Here is a 17066-nt window from a genome sequence, read left to right as displayed (position 1 = left end):
AATTTCTTGTTGGATCTATGATTTGTCTTTGTTTATTGTGATAAATTGAAAATCTACTTCACAAAAATATTGATCAACCATCTACAATTGAGTTTTCCTTGGATTAATGGATCATGATCTACATAGATCCATATCATTTGAACTTCCACCATTCATTTAAGCTGCGGAATTTATAGTATTATTCTCTAGCTTAATTGTGCCAACTTAGCATATTTTTAATCAAAATTTACAAGAGTAAAGGCCAAAATTTGTCCTGAACATATGCTCATTTTATCATTTTTGTCTTAAACTTTATCTTTTGAATTTTTTGGTCCTGTACATTTAAAATCGGATCAATATTGGTCATCCGTTAACAATTCCGTTAATATTTAACGATCAACAATATTAATCACAATTTTGACCAACTTAAACAATTTTTAATTATTTAATCATCAAAATTATATTTTAAAATAAAATCATAAATTATTATTCCAATTGCCACTTTCACCTTCTTCCTCCACTTTCATCAATGGCGTAACCCTAGAATTTCCTGCACCCGATTTGGGACATCCTTGTTGGATGAGAGTAAGAAGAAGGATTGAGCGAAGAGATTCAATCGAGCTAAGCTCATCACCGGATAATAGGTGAAATGCTGCTTACTGATTAAGAATCTCGCGAATTTGTTGAATTCGAGTTTCCGATTGTAGTATAGTGACGTAATTGAATGAATTGAAAAATTTGGGGGAGACGGCGAAGAAGGGCATGTGTTGAAGATCCGGAGTGGTCGAGGCTGTTGCAGGCAATGTGGTGCGCGTTGTGGTTGCGCTTCCACCACGCGATGCTGATTCCGGCGAGGCAGTTGCCGGAGAGGACTTGGATAAATCGATTGGAGTTCCTTGTAAGCATGATTTGGTAATGGCCGGAGTCGTGGCCGAGCCAGCCGCTCTGGATCCACAGAAACCCCATGGCGCCGCGTCAGAGGGCGTGGAGGAATGCGCCGTGGCAGAAAACGACGACGTAGAGGCAGAGGGAGAAGAGCATTGCGATGGCGGTGAGGGAGAATAACACGTTGTGGCCTTTCTTGTCGAAGAGCCCTAATTTGGTGAATTCGTTGACGAGTTTGCGGTAGTCTTTGGAGACTTCGGAAACGACGTAGTTTGGAGGTGGTTGTGGAAGGGGGCGAGGTGGGACCAGGCGTGGCCGGGGTGGTAGGCGACGAATGCGTCGGTGGCGTCGCGGCCGGCGAGGTTGAGGAGGGGGAGGTCTCCGCCGGGGTAGGATTTGATCCAATCGGAGACGTCGTAGATTTTGCCCTGGATTGAGATCCAGAGGTCGCCGGGCGTGTTGTGGGTGGCGAGCTCCTCGGCGCTGATGTATTTCTTGGTTTCCGCCATTGTTGAAAAGATTTGATTTTGAGAGGTGGGGGGTTTTGAAGAAGAGGAGAGTGGTGAGCTCTTCTCTGCTCTGCTATGGCTGGTTATGGAGGTTTATCTCTCTACTGTGTTGAGCTTGAGCGCCATTGGAGATGAATTGCTAACTGGAATCTTGCTGTAATAAATTTATTTAATCAGGTGGTGGTATGGAAATATTTTTATTTTGTTTTTTAGGGTTTATAATAAATAATTTATGATTTTATTTAAAAAAATAATTTTGATGATTAAATAATTAAAAATTGTTTAAGTTGGTCAAAATTGAGATTAATATCGATGACTGTTAAATATTAACGGAATTGTTGACGGGTGATCAATTATGATCCGATTTGAAATGTACAGGACCAAAAAATTCAAAATATAAAATTTAGGACTAAAATGATAAAATAGATATATGTTCAGGACCAATTTTGTCCTTTACTTAATCTACAATTACAGTACGATATGTAAAATTTACAATTTTATGAGTTTAGTACTGTGGTGTGACGACGTTTGGGTCGATACTAATAACTAATCTAACATAAGTTGTTCTAGCAATTACACTTACTTTCTCACGTGAATACTCATAGAGTAAAATAGGTGTCAATGTTTGGTGAGTTTCAAGTTGGATGAAGCTGCAACAAACACATGTTGGCTTATGCTATTTAATTGTCATAACGGCATAATTTATTACGTTACGTTATAAATTTAATGCAAAATTATAATAAAAAATAATTAAATTAATAATGAAAATAGTATATAAGACTTATCAAAATAAAAGAAACTAAGACATGCTAAAATATAGAAAAATATATTAATACTAATAGTGTTGGACCATTAAATTTAAGTAGAACAATAAAAAAGTTTCTTTTACGTTTATGTAGTTTGTGTTTTCCCTTTAGGGCTAAAGAGTAAATGTAAGAGCATGTACACCGGAGAGCAGACGCTCGTCCGTCCTTCCGTGCCAGCGGCGCGGCACCGCTGTCCGCCGTTACGCTCTTGCCATTGGCGCAGCGCTGCTCGATGCATCGGGCACGTCCGTGCCAGCGAGCAGGCGATGTGGCAGCGTGTGATTGGCCAACGACATATCCGTTGGAAAATTATTTTTTTAAAATCGAAAATAATACCAAAAAATAAAAAAAAATTCCAAATCCCAAAAAATGGCCGTTTTTTTTATTTTTTTTATTTTTCCCCCAAAATCATCTATAAATACACGCATTCATTATCCATTTTTCACATCAAATCATCTCTCATTCATATTTTTCATACAACTTATCTACACCTTCGTCTCTCACTCAAAACCTCAAATGGATTTCACCTATCTCATTGCGGAAGCAGAGCGCAAAGAAAAAGAATACTACGAACAACATCGTGCCGCTTATGAAGCATATGTCGCAGCGAATACCCCCCTCCTCCTCAACCAACTAGATCAACTCGCCGCTACATCCATTGTGACCGGGAGGGAGCCCACGAAAGGCTCGTTGCCGACTATTTTGCCGACCCACGCCGGTTTTCGGAAGATTACTTTAGGCGCCGTTTTCGCATGTCAAAGCGCTTGTTTATGCGTATTGTCAACACATTGTCCGCCCGTGTTGAATTCTTCAAAACAGGTCCAGATGCAGCCGGTCGGCAAAGTCTCTCGGCGTTGTAGAAGTGTACGTGTGCCATCCGACAACTCGCTACTGGGCAAACGGCCGACCTCTTCGACGAGTATTTGCATGTCGGTGAGTCCACTGGAATCCTTTGTCTTAAAAATTTTTGCGATGGCCTTCGTACAGCTTTCGGTGATGAATTCCTTCAGGCACCCACCACCGATGATTACCAACGGTTGCTTCGTCTTCACGAATCAGTCCATGGCTCTCTCGGAATGTTTGGCAGCATTGACTGCATGCATTGAAGGTGGAAGAATTGCCCGACTGCTTGGAGGGGGCAACACTTAAGCGGCCACAAAGGCGGCGGCCCAACACTTATCCTTGAAGCGGTCGCTGACTACCGCCTATGGATTTGGCATGCATATTTCGGTATGGCCGGATCCAACAACGACGTGAACGTGCTCTATTCTTCACCCCTCTTCAATGATGTGTTGAATGGTGTAGCACCGGTGATCGACTTCACCGTCAACGGAAATGTATACCACATGGGTTACTATCTCGCCGACGGTATCTACCCAAGGTGGTCGACTTTCATGAAGACGCTCAGCAACCCGCAAGACCCGAGGTGGTCGACTTTCTGCAGCGCCAAGAGTCCGCGCGGAAAGACGTCGAAAGAGCCTTTGGGGTCCTTCAAGCCCGATTCAACATTATGAAGGCCCCGGCTCGGCTGTGGTACGTGAAAAAATCGCCGACATCATGTACACGTGTATTATCTTACACAACATGATTATAGCCGAGTTGTATTATCTTACACAACATGATTATCGAGGGCGGCTAGCTTCTACGACGAGGATGAAACCGGAAGCTCAAGCGCGAGATCTCCCCCACGCCGAGGTGTGCATACGATGGTGGATGAGAGGATCGAAACAAGACACATAATGTGCGATACCCGAACCCACGTTGAGCTACAAGAACACCTAATCAAACACATGTGGGCGCAATTCGGCCGCGAGTAGTGGGTTTTTTAATTTTATGAATTTAATTATGTAATTTTTAATTTTTAGGAGTTTAATTATGAAATTTTTCATTTTTAGGATTTTAATTATGTAATTTTTATTTTTTAGGATTTTAATTATGGAATTTTTAATGTATTTTGTAATATTATTCTGAGTATGTGTAATGTATTTTAATTTTATGGAAATGTTTTTATTTAAATTGAATAATGGAATGGTGGGACCCTTGTGCTCGTCCTTGCAGAAGAGCATGACTGTGTGTGTTGTGCTCTTGCCTAAGAACAGGCAGAAAAAGTGGGGTCGGGCCCACAACCGTGCTCCTTGACAAGAGCACGGTTGTGGGTGCTCTAACCCATCTTCCACCAAAAATATAATGAATAATTAATTTACATACATCCAATTTCCCTAGAGGTGCAATAAGTTTATGTATAATTGAATTGAGTTATAATAAACAAACTCTATATTTTGTACAAAGTTCAAACTCTTTAATACAGTGTCATACAATATTAACACATTGTAAAATTTCAAGATTTTGATGTGAACACATTATCAACACAGCGTCAACCATTGACATTTTTTGTTGATGTTATTTTGTCATTTGTTGACATTTTCTAACTGTCCAAATTATAGTTTGGAGTTTGTACAATATTTAGAGTTTACATTTGATTACATCTCTACTGATATTATTGTATATCTCTCATTCCATGATTATAAGGCCAAGCTTGACTAATCACGGGTTTAATAAAATATAATGAAAAGTGAATGAAAAAATAAATAAAAGGTGAGTCCTAATTTTTCATATTGTTTTATAATAAATATGAGCAAGATAAAGGTAAGTAGATTATAGATTCATAACTACAAATAGTAAAAATCCAAATGGAACGCTTATTGATGGACAGACGAGAATGACAAAATAAGACGCTTATTGGTGGGATAGGGGTAGGGCTAGGGAAAAATACCGAAATGCCGAAATATCGGCCTTATCATATCGAGAAAATATCAAATTTTCGGTATACCGTGATTTTCGGTATAGAATTTCGACATACTAAAAATAGGATATACCAAAGTTTGGTTTTACTAAAAATTTTGATAAGCTAAAGGTATGATTGGTGGTTTCGGAAAGGTACCCACCCCTAGACGAGGGAGTAAGAGCATCCACAATGGCAGCGAGTGGACCGGGTAGCCGATTCCCGGCGCTGGCTGGTCCGCTCGCCGAACCATTGCAGCCGGCTAGCGCCAAATCGGCTAGCGCTGGCCGATGCGCTGGCCGATCGGCTGGCCACCATTGCAGGCTCCCGATCGACGAGCGATCGGCCAGCCGATTTTTTATTTTTTTATTTAATTTTTGAAACACTATATATACGCGATTTGCACGTCATTTTCATTCGCACCACTTGTTTTAACGAGTTTCCTCTCTATCTTAATTTCTGTACAAGAGCAACAACGCGAAATGAGTAGCGCGGGTGGTAGTAGTGGTGGGGATGCTGAGGAGTACGAACGGCGAATGAACGAAGAGTTGGAGGCTTATACGTCCCGTGAGATAAACCGGCTGATACAAAGGGCCTTACAGCCGGCGGTACCTCGACCTCGACCCGTTGTCCACCGCCGAGCAGTGATTGAGCGGGATCACGTAGCTGCACATCAGCGGCTATATGAAGACTACTTCGCACCTGAGCCGCGGTTCAACGCCAACCTTTTCAGGCGGCGTTTTAGGATGAGCAGGGCCCTGTTTATGCGTATTGTTGACGCTTTAGAGCGTCGATATAAGTGTTTCCGCTTCAGGCACGATGCGGCTGGCACACCCGGCCACACACCTATTCAAAAGTGCACTGCGGCAATCAGGCAGTTGGCCTACGGAGGCGCGGCAGACATGTGGGACGAGTACCTCCACATCGGTGAGACGACTGCCCTTGAATGTATGAAGTATTTCTGTTAGGGCGTGGTTGAAATATTCCGTGATCAGTACCTTCGAAGCCCTACCTCCGAAGACTGCCAGGAGCTGATGCAGATGCACGGGGAGAAGCATGGGTTCCCGGGTATGTTAGGCAGCATAGATTGTATGCATTGAGAGTGGAAGAACTACCCCGCTGCCTAGAAAGGGTTCTATACGACCGGCTACAAGGGAAAGAATCCCACGATGATCCTCGAGGCCGTAGCTGATTACCGGCTGTGGATTCGGCATGCATATTTTGGGGTAGCCGGGTCGAACAACGACCTCAACGTCCTCAACTCGTCGCACCTTTTCAACGAGCAGTGCCACGGCGTCGGTCTGGCCATCAGTTTTATCGCCAACGGGAACCAGCATGATATGGGCTACTACTTGGTGGATGGGATATACCCTAGGTGGCCCGTCTTTGTGAAGACGATCAGGTGCGCATCAGATGAGAGGAAGGCCTACTTTGCGGAACAGCAGCAGTCGGCGCGCAAGGACGTGGAGCGCGCATTTGGTGTGCTCCAGTCTCGATGGGCGGCAATTAGGGGTCCAACGCGTTTGTGGCATGTCGACTACATTGCTGATATAATATACGCATGTATTATCATGCACAACATGATTGTCGAAGATGAAGGTGTACAACTGACTAGTTGGGCCAACGACGATAATGAAGCCGGTCCAAGCCACGGCGTGGCCGCCCCCAACGTACGAAGTGGGGTACCTCACGATGAAGTTGGCCGCCTACAAGCACATGCCGACATGCGCCAAGTGGAAGCTCATATTCGACTCCAAAAGAATTTAATTGAAGAGTTGTGGGCGCGGAAGACTGCACGGCGTTAGTTTTTTTTTAATTATGTAATTTTTTTAATGTACCTTTTTATTTAAATAAAATTATTGCATTTTCCCGTATCTGTGTCGTAAGTTGAATTCCGTATTTTGTGTGATTGTTATTTTTATAATTTTGTTTATTGTGGCTAGCCTATGGCTAGGCTATTGCTTGTCCAGTTGTTTGTCCTGATGATGTGATAGGAGGAGATTTTAGTGCTGATGAAGTGGCAGGAGAAGTTTGTCGCTAGGCTATGGCTGGGCATGGGCTATTGCCCAATCATTGTGGATGCTCTAATAACGTTGAATTTTAAGACGTTGAATTTTATGCAATTGTCTGCGAAACTAAAATGGGACCGCGACAAGAAAGAGGTACACGAAACGATGCAAATACCAAAGCGACAAATCCCAACCGTCAAATTCTCTCTCTGGAATTCTCCTTGAACAAAACGGGCCAAAATATTTTTGTGGGTGAGCAAAAAACCGATGCTGAATTGTTGAATTAGTGAATCTTTTTGAGGTATGATGGCGGAATCAGCTGCCGCAAACACTCTTAATGGATTCTCTCCGGTTTCTTCTCCTCCGTTTTTTTGGAAATCTAGGAAAAGATTTGCTGGTAAAGAGAGGCTCTCTCAACTAGTGTGTGACTATATGTGAAATGCTTCTAATCTGATCTTGTTTAGTTTCATCATTTGCATGCAGTTTGGGGCAAGAATTAGAATCAAGACTTTGTTTTTCACATGTTTCCTTACCTTAGGATACCAATTCTTTGTTTAAATTTTGCATATGTCATTCAATTTTGAATTCTGACTTGTTGAATTAGATATTGCAAATGTCTTTCTTCACTTGTTGTTGATCAAGTTTGTGATGAGATTCTTCAATCTTGGTAACATTTAGATGGAAATTATGTGGAAAATTTATTTTGATTGATTTGCTATTGTATTTGGGTGATGAAATATGTGTGTAGAGATCATTCGATGATGTTCTTATCGTACTAGTTGTTTTACTATTAGAAATGGATCACTCACCCCCTTAGAAGGTCTCGTAAGGGGGGAGGGATATCTACTCTTATATAGATGAGATAGGATCATCAGTAAGTCGATGTGGGACAGATTTTAGAGATTTTGTCATGCCCCCGCACGTGTGGGCCAGAATGACATATCAGACTTCCATCACGTGGATAGGCAAGACAAGAGATAAGAACCATCATTGATGTGGGCCGGAATGAACATTGGTCTTCCACTAATGAGGTAGATTAGGGTCGACTTAGGTCCGCTTTGGTACCATATTGGAAATGAGTCACTAACCCCTTAAAATGCCTTTTAAAGGGAAAAATACCTCCTAAAGGGAGGGTTACCCACACTTATATAGATTAGATGGGATCTTCACCAAGTCGATATGGAGCAAGATTTAAACGTTTAACATTCATCACTAAGCCCTATTTTGTCTTCCTGATTGTTTTTCTTGTATATAGAAATTCTGTTAGCTGCAGATGATAGTGCTTTCCAAGTCATCCACATCTATTCGAGCCAATCAAATAGGTTTTGCACGAATGTAGTGTAAGCTTGCAGTTTGAACATTTAGTGACAAAAATTCAGTTCGTTTTCGTTTGTGGGAAGCCGATGCTTAGCGATTGTAGTTTCGGTACTCTTAAGAATCCCCACGTTTTCACCTCTTCGCTTGTTTCTTGTATGCATTTTTTATGAGCATTAGATTGTCAATACTACATTTGATTGAGTGTTCCAAGGACATTTTGCTTCATGATTACTGTTCCGGCAGCTAGTGTGAAGAACACGAACGAGGCGGCAGATGGCTCGTGTCGTCAGCTGAGGAGAAGCACCAAGAACCGAACAGCCTCTCAGAGAAGCGCAAGGCTCTGTTTGAACCACTGGAACCAGTGATCAACACTAACGGGAAACGACCTTCTGCGGAAACCCTACTCCCGCCTCCCGACTTCGAATCAGCAAGCTACCCAAAGGGGTGGCTGATCGCGAAGAATCGGAAGCTGGTGAACGTGGACGTTGTGGAGAGCATGCGGAGGATCGCAGTGCAGGAGATGAACCGGAAGGTGGTATCTCTCGAAATAATCGAACTCCTTATGGTTCCGTACCATACCCCTTGTTTGATGTTATTTGATGGAATGTGTGCAGGACAACGAGCAGCTGGAAGAGGGCGCGCGATGCCTGGAGCACCAGCTGCTCGATGAACGGAGCAAACGAGCAGATGTGGAGAGACAAAACACAATGCTGCAGAGCCAGATAACGATGCTGATGGAGATGTTGCAGGAGAATAAAGCAGTGGAGGATGAGGGGACATACATATTCATAAATTTTAGTATTTTTTCTATTTGATTATACATATATGTATACTTCCTTTGTTCTCTTGTAAATGTTATAAGAAGAAAATGTGACAATATGCAAGACTGAAAAGAGATGCGAGATAGTATTTGCCAATGAATAACGCTTATCTCTAATTTCTTTTTGATCCTAGATAAAATAGTCGCATTGGTTAAAACACAAATTTTAATACATACTCCCTCCATCCCCATATTTTAATCCCCAAAGAATATGCACTTTGGGATCGGCACGGATTTTAATGTAAAATTGGTGAAGTAAGAAAGATGTAGAAAGAAAAAGTAAATAAAGTATTGATAGTGGAGAATGGATCCTGCATCATTAGAGAGAGGACTTTCTAAAATTAGAAAGTGTATATTCTTATGGGACGGACTAAAAAAAAGAGTACATATTCTTGAGGGACAGAGTGAGTAATTGATAAATTACGAAAGCGAAAGATAAAGTGGATAATTTAGAAGAGAGGTTATAAGTGAGGTAAATTTGGAGTAACTCTTAAATTTTGGTATGAGATTAATTTTTTTGATTAACAGATGAAAATAGATTAATGAGACTGTTCTTAATGAGACTATTTTTCTTGAACGAAGAGAGCAACATTTTGACAAATCAACCGTAAGTACAAATTTTGCAGCAGTATGGTATAATCAAAACAAGTAGCAAAACCAGAGAGATATCCTAATGCCACCTTCAAAACATAAATAATTACAGGATTCATCATCAACCATAATTTCCGAATCCTCAAACTACACAAATGTTGACAACAGACATACAACTACGTCGCATGTACAAATCACCGAGACACGCATCTGCGTCAAAGTCGCCTGCATCACCGAGCTTGGTTTCCGTAGTCATCAGAAATGTTGAAGAAGAACTGCGGACGAGAAGCTATCCTAGGGAGACTAAGCAGCAGCTCTCCAACAGAGTCTTTCCTTGACATGGACGACACCTGGTTTGGGCCCGAGACATCTTCACTATCTCCAGCCTTCTTTTCTGTAGACAACGAGCCATCACTGCTCGATTCATCATCTTCTACCTTTTGCATCAGTGATAGATTGATGCTGTTGTCCCTTTTAAGCTGAGTGTTGGAGCCTGAAGGGGCGTCCTTCTGCAGGAGGCAGCAGAGGGAATCGACCCTAGACATGAGTGATTTCTCGTCCGAGTCTCGAAAGTTTTGACTTTCACTAAACAAGCACCGTTTGATGTCATCCAAGATTTGGAGGCTCTGCCATTCCTCGCTTGAGAGAGTAGGATTGTCAGATGTGCCCTGTTCTGATATCCGATTCTCGAGATGGCTCACTAAGTCGCTCATCGACATAGAAGAATGGAGATCCGGAGCCTTGACCTGATCCCAATTGCTGAGCTCCTTCAGTTGATCAATTCTGCTGTTTTTTATATCTTCAACTGTCAGTGTGCCCCCAGCTGTGTGAGTATGAGATCAATTAAATTGTTAGAACTCATAACTTAAAAGCAGTTTAATATTATCAAATAAAGTTAACTTGATCCTTAGAAACTATAGTTCCAATTGGTCATCTTTAATTTCACATGATGAATATATATTATTGTACAACTGTACAGAATGACAAAATCTCAACATGATACCCACAGTAACAGTTACAGCAATCAGAGACAAAATTAAATCTATACACATCACTAGTGCTGAATTTGAGGTTTTCCAGCTGGACAAGAAGAAAATACTATGTATTAAAAAAGAATTGACTTCCCAAATATCAAGAAGAATCTGATGACACAATCAAATGCAGCATAAGAGGAACTGAGGAAGAGACTCATTTTCTCCATGTCAACCAAGTCTCAAGCCCCCAAATGCAAAATGACACGTTACATATTTTCTAATATAACTCCAATCAAGTAGCCATTCTGGACTGCCACGCATTTCTTTACGAGGTACTAATTACCAATTAAATAGCATCTTTTTGTTGACTTCTGGCCAGTTCTGGTTCCAAGAAAATTGGAAATGTAACACGGTTCCAGTTTTGAACCGATAACTGGCACTACGGTTGAGGGTTTGGCAGGTTTTAGCTGGCTCCAGGTCCCGTTTGTGCTTACCCGATTTCTGTTTTAATTTTAATTCCTTTCCTTAAATGTATTTTTCATTTCTCCCCCTCCCTCTTTTCTATCCCTTCTGGCCTTCTCTTCCCAAAAATTACTGAAACCTCCTTATCCAACGCAACGCCGGAAAATACACTCTCTACCATTGCTCCGATCTCGTCCCCCCTCGCCGTCCCACTTCCCTTCTTTTTACCTTCTCTTCCCCAAAATTAGTAAAACCTCATTCTCCAAACATGCCCCAAGATAAAAAAAAAACTCCACCCACAGTTGCTGCTCTGACCACACCTTCCCTCCCACGCCATGCCCCTCCCCCTTCTTTTGCTTCCCTTCTGTTCCTCAAAAATTACCAAAAACCCTTCTCCTTCATACCCACTCCCACGCAGATGCCGGAAAATCCATTCACCAACTATAAACAAGCGGTTTCTGCTTTCAAAAATTTCAAACAGAAACAGGGAGAGGTTGAACTGATATACTGGTTCCCGTTCAGCCAATCTGCCATGGTTATCATTCGAAAACCAAAATCATCGGTCTGGTCCATGCCGAACCGACGGTTTGGATAAAACCCAACATCCCTAATTCTTAGGGCTTACTTATTCTCAGGGTATCCCCATTCATATCCATGATAAATCTCATGGACATGACGCTTTTCGAGCTAACCCAAAAGGTTCATTATGATGCACAATTAAGTGCAACAATTACTAATAATTATATTATATATTATGATAACGATGGAGTCGTGGAGAGCTACAACAGAGAGAGATTACAAGATAAAGAAGATAGTGGAGTTACTAATAAATGTATTATGATCATTTTTCTCGCATTTATTGCTCTAGTCTTTCCATTAGTCTTTTGAGTCTTATATATAGTTCTTTGAGGACTGAGGCTTTATTGCTCTAGTCTTTCCATTAGTCTTTTGAGTCTTATATATAGTTCTTTGAGGACTGAGACGGATATCTATCATCTTGAGTTTAGTATAACTATGCCAATTACCATAGGGCTTCGCAAGAGAATCATCATTTGTTTCACTTAGTTTATATCAATCATATTTTCTATTCTTATTATTCCATGTCGGTCTCCCTCGCCTCTTTTTTTCTAACAAATTATGTTTATAATTGCCTTGATTAGAGATTTGTAGAAAAATGGCCACACAAGATGCACCATTTAGTTGGGGAACTCATGTAACCAGCTTTTTTAACAGTTGCCTTTAACTTCAAGAATAAGTATACTGGTGAAGAAATTATACGCCTAGGTACATATTTAACAAAACTAAAACTACTAATGGACACAAAAAGTTCATCAAATAATACCCCAAAAGCTCACCAATGTGTTTTGGTAACATAATATAATAGAAAAAAGCATGTGTGAAAGAATCAACAAACAAAGCCATGTACATAGAGCAACCAAACAAGAGGCCTCACAAGTTGTATATTTACTCTAACCATGTCAATTTCATCTTTACTATATAGACACACATAAAAATTAAAAAGCACTTTTATTCAAGTGAACCATACCTGAGCTTGGAGACGGTGTTTCACGGGTGTAAGATTCTGAATGTCTGCCAAGAACATCAACATCATTCTTTGAGGATGATGTCTTAGGCCCTGATGGTGAAGCAGTATCCTGCAAGGTGAAGAAGGAAGGGCTTCCCTCCCTATTCAAATCAAATTCATTATTGTTTTCACTTTGATCATCAATAACAGGAATCCTGGGTTCAAAATATGGAGATTCTAGTTTTGTTTCCCCTTGCTGGCTAAGAAAGTTCAAGCGGGGATCACACTGAATGAGTTTCTCAAAATGTTTCCCCAACAAGCCTTGTGGACACTCCAAAAAGTGTTGTCTGCAACCAAAGAAAAAAACGGGTCGATGGGATGGAAAGTTTTCATGCCATTAAACAGTATATCATCTGTGAGAGAGAGTTCTGATGATACAACACAGCAAATATGGAAAACCAGAACATAGACACTCAATTCAAGCACCATCCTATGTGAGAGAAAAAGGGGAATAGATACAATTAGTTGAATACACAGGAATCGTAAGAAGAGCTGATTCACTATACAAAGGATTCCAAAGAAGATCGTCACCATCAGCTCAAACAATAGGAAAACCAATTTTTGCAAACAATAATAATTATTTTCTAAAAAATAAATGTAAAAAATCAAGCCATTGGGAACACTGTTTGTTGATATAAGACCCTTCCTACCATCCTGTTCTAAAACAGCCCAAGCCCACTAGTGTCTAGTAGGTCGAATAGGTACTAAGAATGTGCCACGAGCTTCACCAACAATTACTTGACAGCTATTCTCCTTTTGCTAACATAGTTAACCTATGTTGTAGGAAGACTGGAAGAGTGAATTGAAATCAATTTCCATCTGGACTAACATCCACACCTCCAGGGTGGCCTCCAGACACTTTGCAATCCGCAATCCTCAATCCTAGAATGCAGGACCCATAAGTGACATGTTATCACAGTGGCTAGCCACTACTTATCATTCATCATTGGTTTTACTACATCAATTGGTCTAACTTTTTTGACAAGTTTAGCTTTCCAAGCAATGTGGAACGTACAATGTGTTAGCCTCTAACATAGTTTTAAGCCAATTCATTTTTTGTTCATTTTAAGAGTGAACTACAAAGACGGTCCCTAGACTTCCGTTTGCATGTATGTAGTCCTTGGACTTTAAAATATCATTTGCAGTCCCTGGATTCTGAATTTTGCACGTTTTGGTCCTTTCGCACTTTTTTCAATTATTTTTGGACATAAATGCTCCGCAAGGACCAGCTCCATAGGGTAAAGAAAAGTACACTGTCCTCCATGGCTTGTGGGCAATTAAGTCCAAAATTAATTAAAAAAAAGTGCAAAAGGACCAAAACGTGAAAACATCAAAGTCTAGGGACCGCAACTGATATTTTAAAATTTAAAGTGCAGGGCCTGCATGTGTGCAAATGGCAAAGTCCATGGACCATTTTTTTAGTTCACTCTTATTTTAAGAAATCAAAACACACACAAAAGAGAAATAAAATTAACCAAACAATAATAAAGAACATGTCTTATGAAATATGATATCATGCAACCATCTCCAATTAAACATGGGAATCATGTCCAGGAGGACTTCTTCAGAAAACCCACTAGGTGACTAGCCAAAATATACAACTCCCTTATCCATAGCAATATGGTATAACAAACCAATATGTTGCCAGTGAGTATCAAATCAACTGGAACAGTACACTCAATAATGGATTCAAGCACGACAGAGAGGGTTACCAAAAACTTGATTTGAATATACTGTCTTGAAGCAGGAAAACCTTGGCTTACCTGCATAGACTAGCTTGTCCACCAGTAAAATCTGATGTTGCTTGCCAAAGAGTGTGCTTCCTAGGTTGTGGATTAGTCTCTCTATAGAAAAGAGGTTGTCGTGCCAGCTGAAAAATGAACCGAAAAAGGGATGTTAGGTTGTGGATTAGTCTCTCGAAAGAAAAGAGGTTGATGTCTCAGCTAACAAAAGAACAAAAAGGGATGTTATGGACGCTGCAATGCTTTATTGATGATGACTAAACATAACACAGTGAAAGATACCATTTACATCATAAGATAGAGCTTATTACCACAACATCTAAAGTTCCAGGAGCATCATCACTGTAGTTTGCCTTCAATGCCATAATATCAGACCACTGAATTTCAATTTTATTCTTAAGACCCCCATCAAGGACTTCCCAAACCAGCTTATGTTTTGCAAAATAACACTTTGCCACCAAGTCTCCTTCATATCTTGATTTATACTGCAAATTCAAAGGATTGTGAAAAATCACACAAACATTCATTCAGTGTTTTTCATATTTTTTTCAAGCACAAAATGGCAATAGTTACCTCCCAGGTCCCGATTCTCAGAACTGAACCAGGAAAATTTGAGGCCTTCAACTTATCACCAGACGCGCCAGCACCTCTCAGGGACTCCTTTTTACTATTACTCGGACTTCCAAGTTTAGGCACAGAGGAGTGGGACAGTTTAATTTGAATCAACTCCAGCAGTGACGGGCTTTTCCTTAGTCGTAATCCCAATGGACTTGGCTCGTCAAGAGGATTGTATTGCGATGGTGGGACTCCGAAACCAGCCATTCCCACACTCTGTTGCTGCTGCTGCAATGAGTTCAGACGACCATTCATCATAACCCATTTCATACAATCTCCTTTTCATGAACAAATACTCCCTCCGCTCCATGTTAATAGAGGACTCTTCTCATCATTATTCTCTCTTCCTTTACTTTTTCTCCACTTAAAATATTTATTGGTTTTTTTTTTCAAAACCTTTACTTTTTCTCCACTTAAAATATTTATTGTTTTTTTTTCACAAAACAAGTGCAGAATATGATACGCCTCTATTAACACGGAACAGCCTCTATTAACACAGAACAGAGGGAGTACCATTAACTCCAAAATTACTCTATCAAGCAGTCAGTTCCAACTCATCCTAGCCGTAACCAAGCAAAAATACCTTCCACTGGTTGATTAAATCAGTGGTTTCCATTTCTCCCAAATTATTAAATACTACAGCAATCCACCTCTCTATTGGAAACAAATTGAAATTCATAAACCTAAGGTATATCAATTACATCCAGGAGAAAATTAATCGGAAAAATAGTACATTCTAACACAGTCACACTACTCTTCACGGAATTTCAGAAACCAAAAGTGTGACTTATTGCACGCCTCGTGTTCGATTAAATTTCTGAACACCACAACAGTAATAAGAGTAGCAATAAATACAAATCATAGCGATAAGAGATTAGTACTTTGGGGCGCTTGTGGAGTGGGCCGTGCTCTTCCTCCAAACAATCCTCCACCTCCATCTTCACCGGCGTCTTCTCGCCGCGCGATGCCGATTCGTCGCTCTTCATCAGCTGCACCATTTTTTAGGATCTCGAGATGGAATTTAGACTGGCTGGAAATGGAAAATCGATTTTTTTGCGGAGATTTTTCGCTATTTTTTGTTAATTTGTTTTAATTAATCTGAAGAGGATGATCGCAATTATGGTGGGCGAGTTGAACTGGATTTGCTTGTTTTATATTGGGCGGCTACTTACACGTGTCGCTTTTACATGCTTCGGTGCTCACGGTGGCCTCGCAGGTGCTAACCTTATTCATTTCGGAAACTATGCTTGATTTTTTATTCTTCTTAATATTTTATTGGCACATTGAACACGAGAAGGATGTGAAATTAATAACATTTAATTACATTGACTTTACTTAGCTATAGATTAAGCTCGGATTAATTTGAACTTATTAATGAAAGCCTACTGCAAAGCGGTTATCAAGTTTTAAACGACACTCACTAGTAATAAATTATTTTGATGATTTTATATTAGATACTTAGCAATTGTTATGGGAATATGATCAATGACTAACTATTTTAAATTGTTAATTATGCTAATTTATCAACTATACATATTATCAATGTCAGCATAAAGATATAAATATGTTAATTAAATTGTTGTTGATATGCTACTAGTATCGTGTTAGTATTGATAATGTATAGAAACATCAATGTCAAAAAGTATTATATGAGATATGTACGAATCTTTTAATAATTGGATGCTTACAGGTTTTATTCGAGTGGTTATCGTATGAGGCTCACTTCAAATTACAGATTCATAGTTGCTCCCTATGATTATTTATTAGAATAAACTACAAAATTATATTATAATAATGAAGGTGTGAAAAAACTGAACAGCTTATTCTCTCCATCTCTTCATTCACGTCGCCGCTGCCTCACTTTTCATTTCTTACTCAGCCAGGGTCGGAGGCACGGATGTCGTGGGGTCGAAGGGCCGATGAAAGAAGCGTTCCGGTAGCACTCCGGAGGGGTTGGTGGACCCCACGCGACTCCACCTGGATCCGCTGC

The 17066-nt window shown here is 40.4% G+C and overlaps 2 protein-coding genes and 1 pseudogene across 3 annotated transcripts; 1 reads left to right on the top strand and 2 right to left on the bottom strand.

Moving 5' to 3' along the window:
- Positions 1–483: 483 nt before the first annotated feature.
- On the bottom strand, positions 484–1574 carry LOC121807329 (annotated as a pseudogene).
- Positions 1575–7116: 5542 nt separating this feature from the next.
- On the top strand, positions 7117–9224 carry LOC121806336 (protein HEADING DATE REPRESSOR 1-like). Its single transcript, XM_042206333.1, has 3 exons — positions 7117–7367; positions 8535–8819; positions 8902–9224. Exons 1-3 carry the CDS (start codon positions 7308–7310, stop codon positions 9100–9102), a joined length of 546 nt encoding a protein of 181 aa, XP_042062267.1. The 5' UTR covers positions 7117–7307; the 3' UTR covers positions 9103–9224.
- A 455-nt stretch (positions 9225–9679) lies between these two features.
- On the bottom strand, positions 9680–16208 carry LOC121806323. Of its 2 annotated transcripts, none has more exons than XM_042206319.1 (6): positions 15958–16208; positions 15035–15304; positions 14773–14946; positions 14483–14589; positions 12681–13006; positions 9680–10521 (listed from the first exon to the last, which is right to left on the bottom strand). In XM_042206319.1, the coding sequence occupies exons 1-6, from the start codon at positions 16072–16074 to the stop codon at positions 9929–9931; spliced, it is 1587 nt and encodes a 528-aa protein (XP_042062253.1). In that variant the 5' UTR covers positions 16075–16208; the 3' UTR covers positions 9680–9928. The 2 variants fall into 2 exon arrangements, with proteins under 2 accessions (XP_042062253.1, XP_042062254.1); XM_042206320.1 differs by having other exon boundaries at positions 15035–15301.
- Between the last annotated feature and the right edge of the window lie 858 nt (positions 16209–17066).

Source organism: Salvia splendens, chromosome 6 (genome assembly GCF_004379255.2).
Source record: "Salvia splendens isolate huo1 chromosome 6, SspV2, whole genome shotgun sequence".
NCBI lineage: Eukaryota > Viridiplantae > Streptophyta > Magnoliopsida > Lamiales > Lamiaceae > Salvia > Salvia splendens.
This window is presented reverse-complemented; position numbering and strand designations above follow the sequence as displayed.

Bases quoted from the DNA above. Each gene is read 5' to 3' on its own strand.
- LOC121806336 (XM_042206333.1), top strand. From the start codon at position 7,308: ATGGATTCTCTCCGGTTTCTTCTCCTCCGTTTTTTTGGAAATCTAGGA. The intron at 7,368-8,534 runs GTAAAGAGAGGC...TCCGGCAGCTAG, and splicing joins ATCTAGGAAAAGATTTGCTG to TGTGAAGAACACGAACGAGG. The intron at 8,820-8,901 runs GTGGTATCTCTC...GAATGTGTGCAG, and splicing joins TGCAGGAGATGAACCGGAAG to GACAACGAGCAGCTGGAAGA.
- LOC121806323 (XM_042206319.1), bottom strand. From the start codon at position 16,074: ATGGTGCAGCTGATGAAGAGCGACGAATCGGCATCGCGCGGCGAGAAG. The intron at 15,305-15,957 runs GTACTAATCTCT...AACTCATTGCAG, and splicing joins CACTCCACAAGCGCCCCAAA to CAGCAGCAACAGAGTGTGGG. The intron at 10,522-12,680 runs GTATGGTTCACT...ATACTCACACAG, and splicing joins AACACCGTCTCCAAGCTCAG to CTGGGGGCACACTGACAGTT.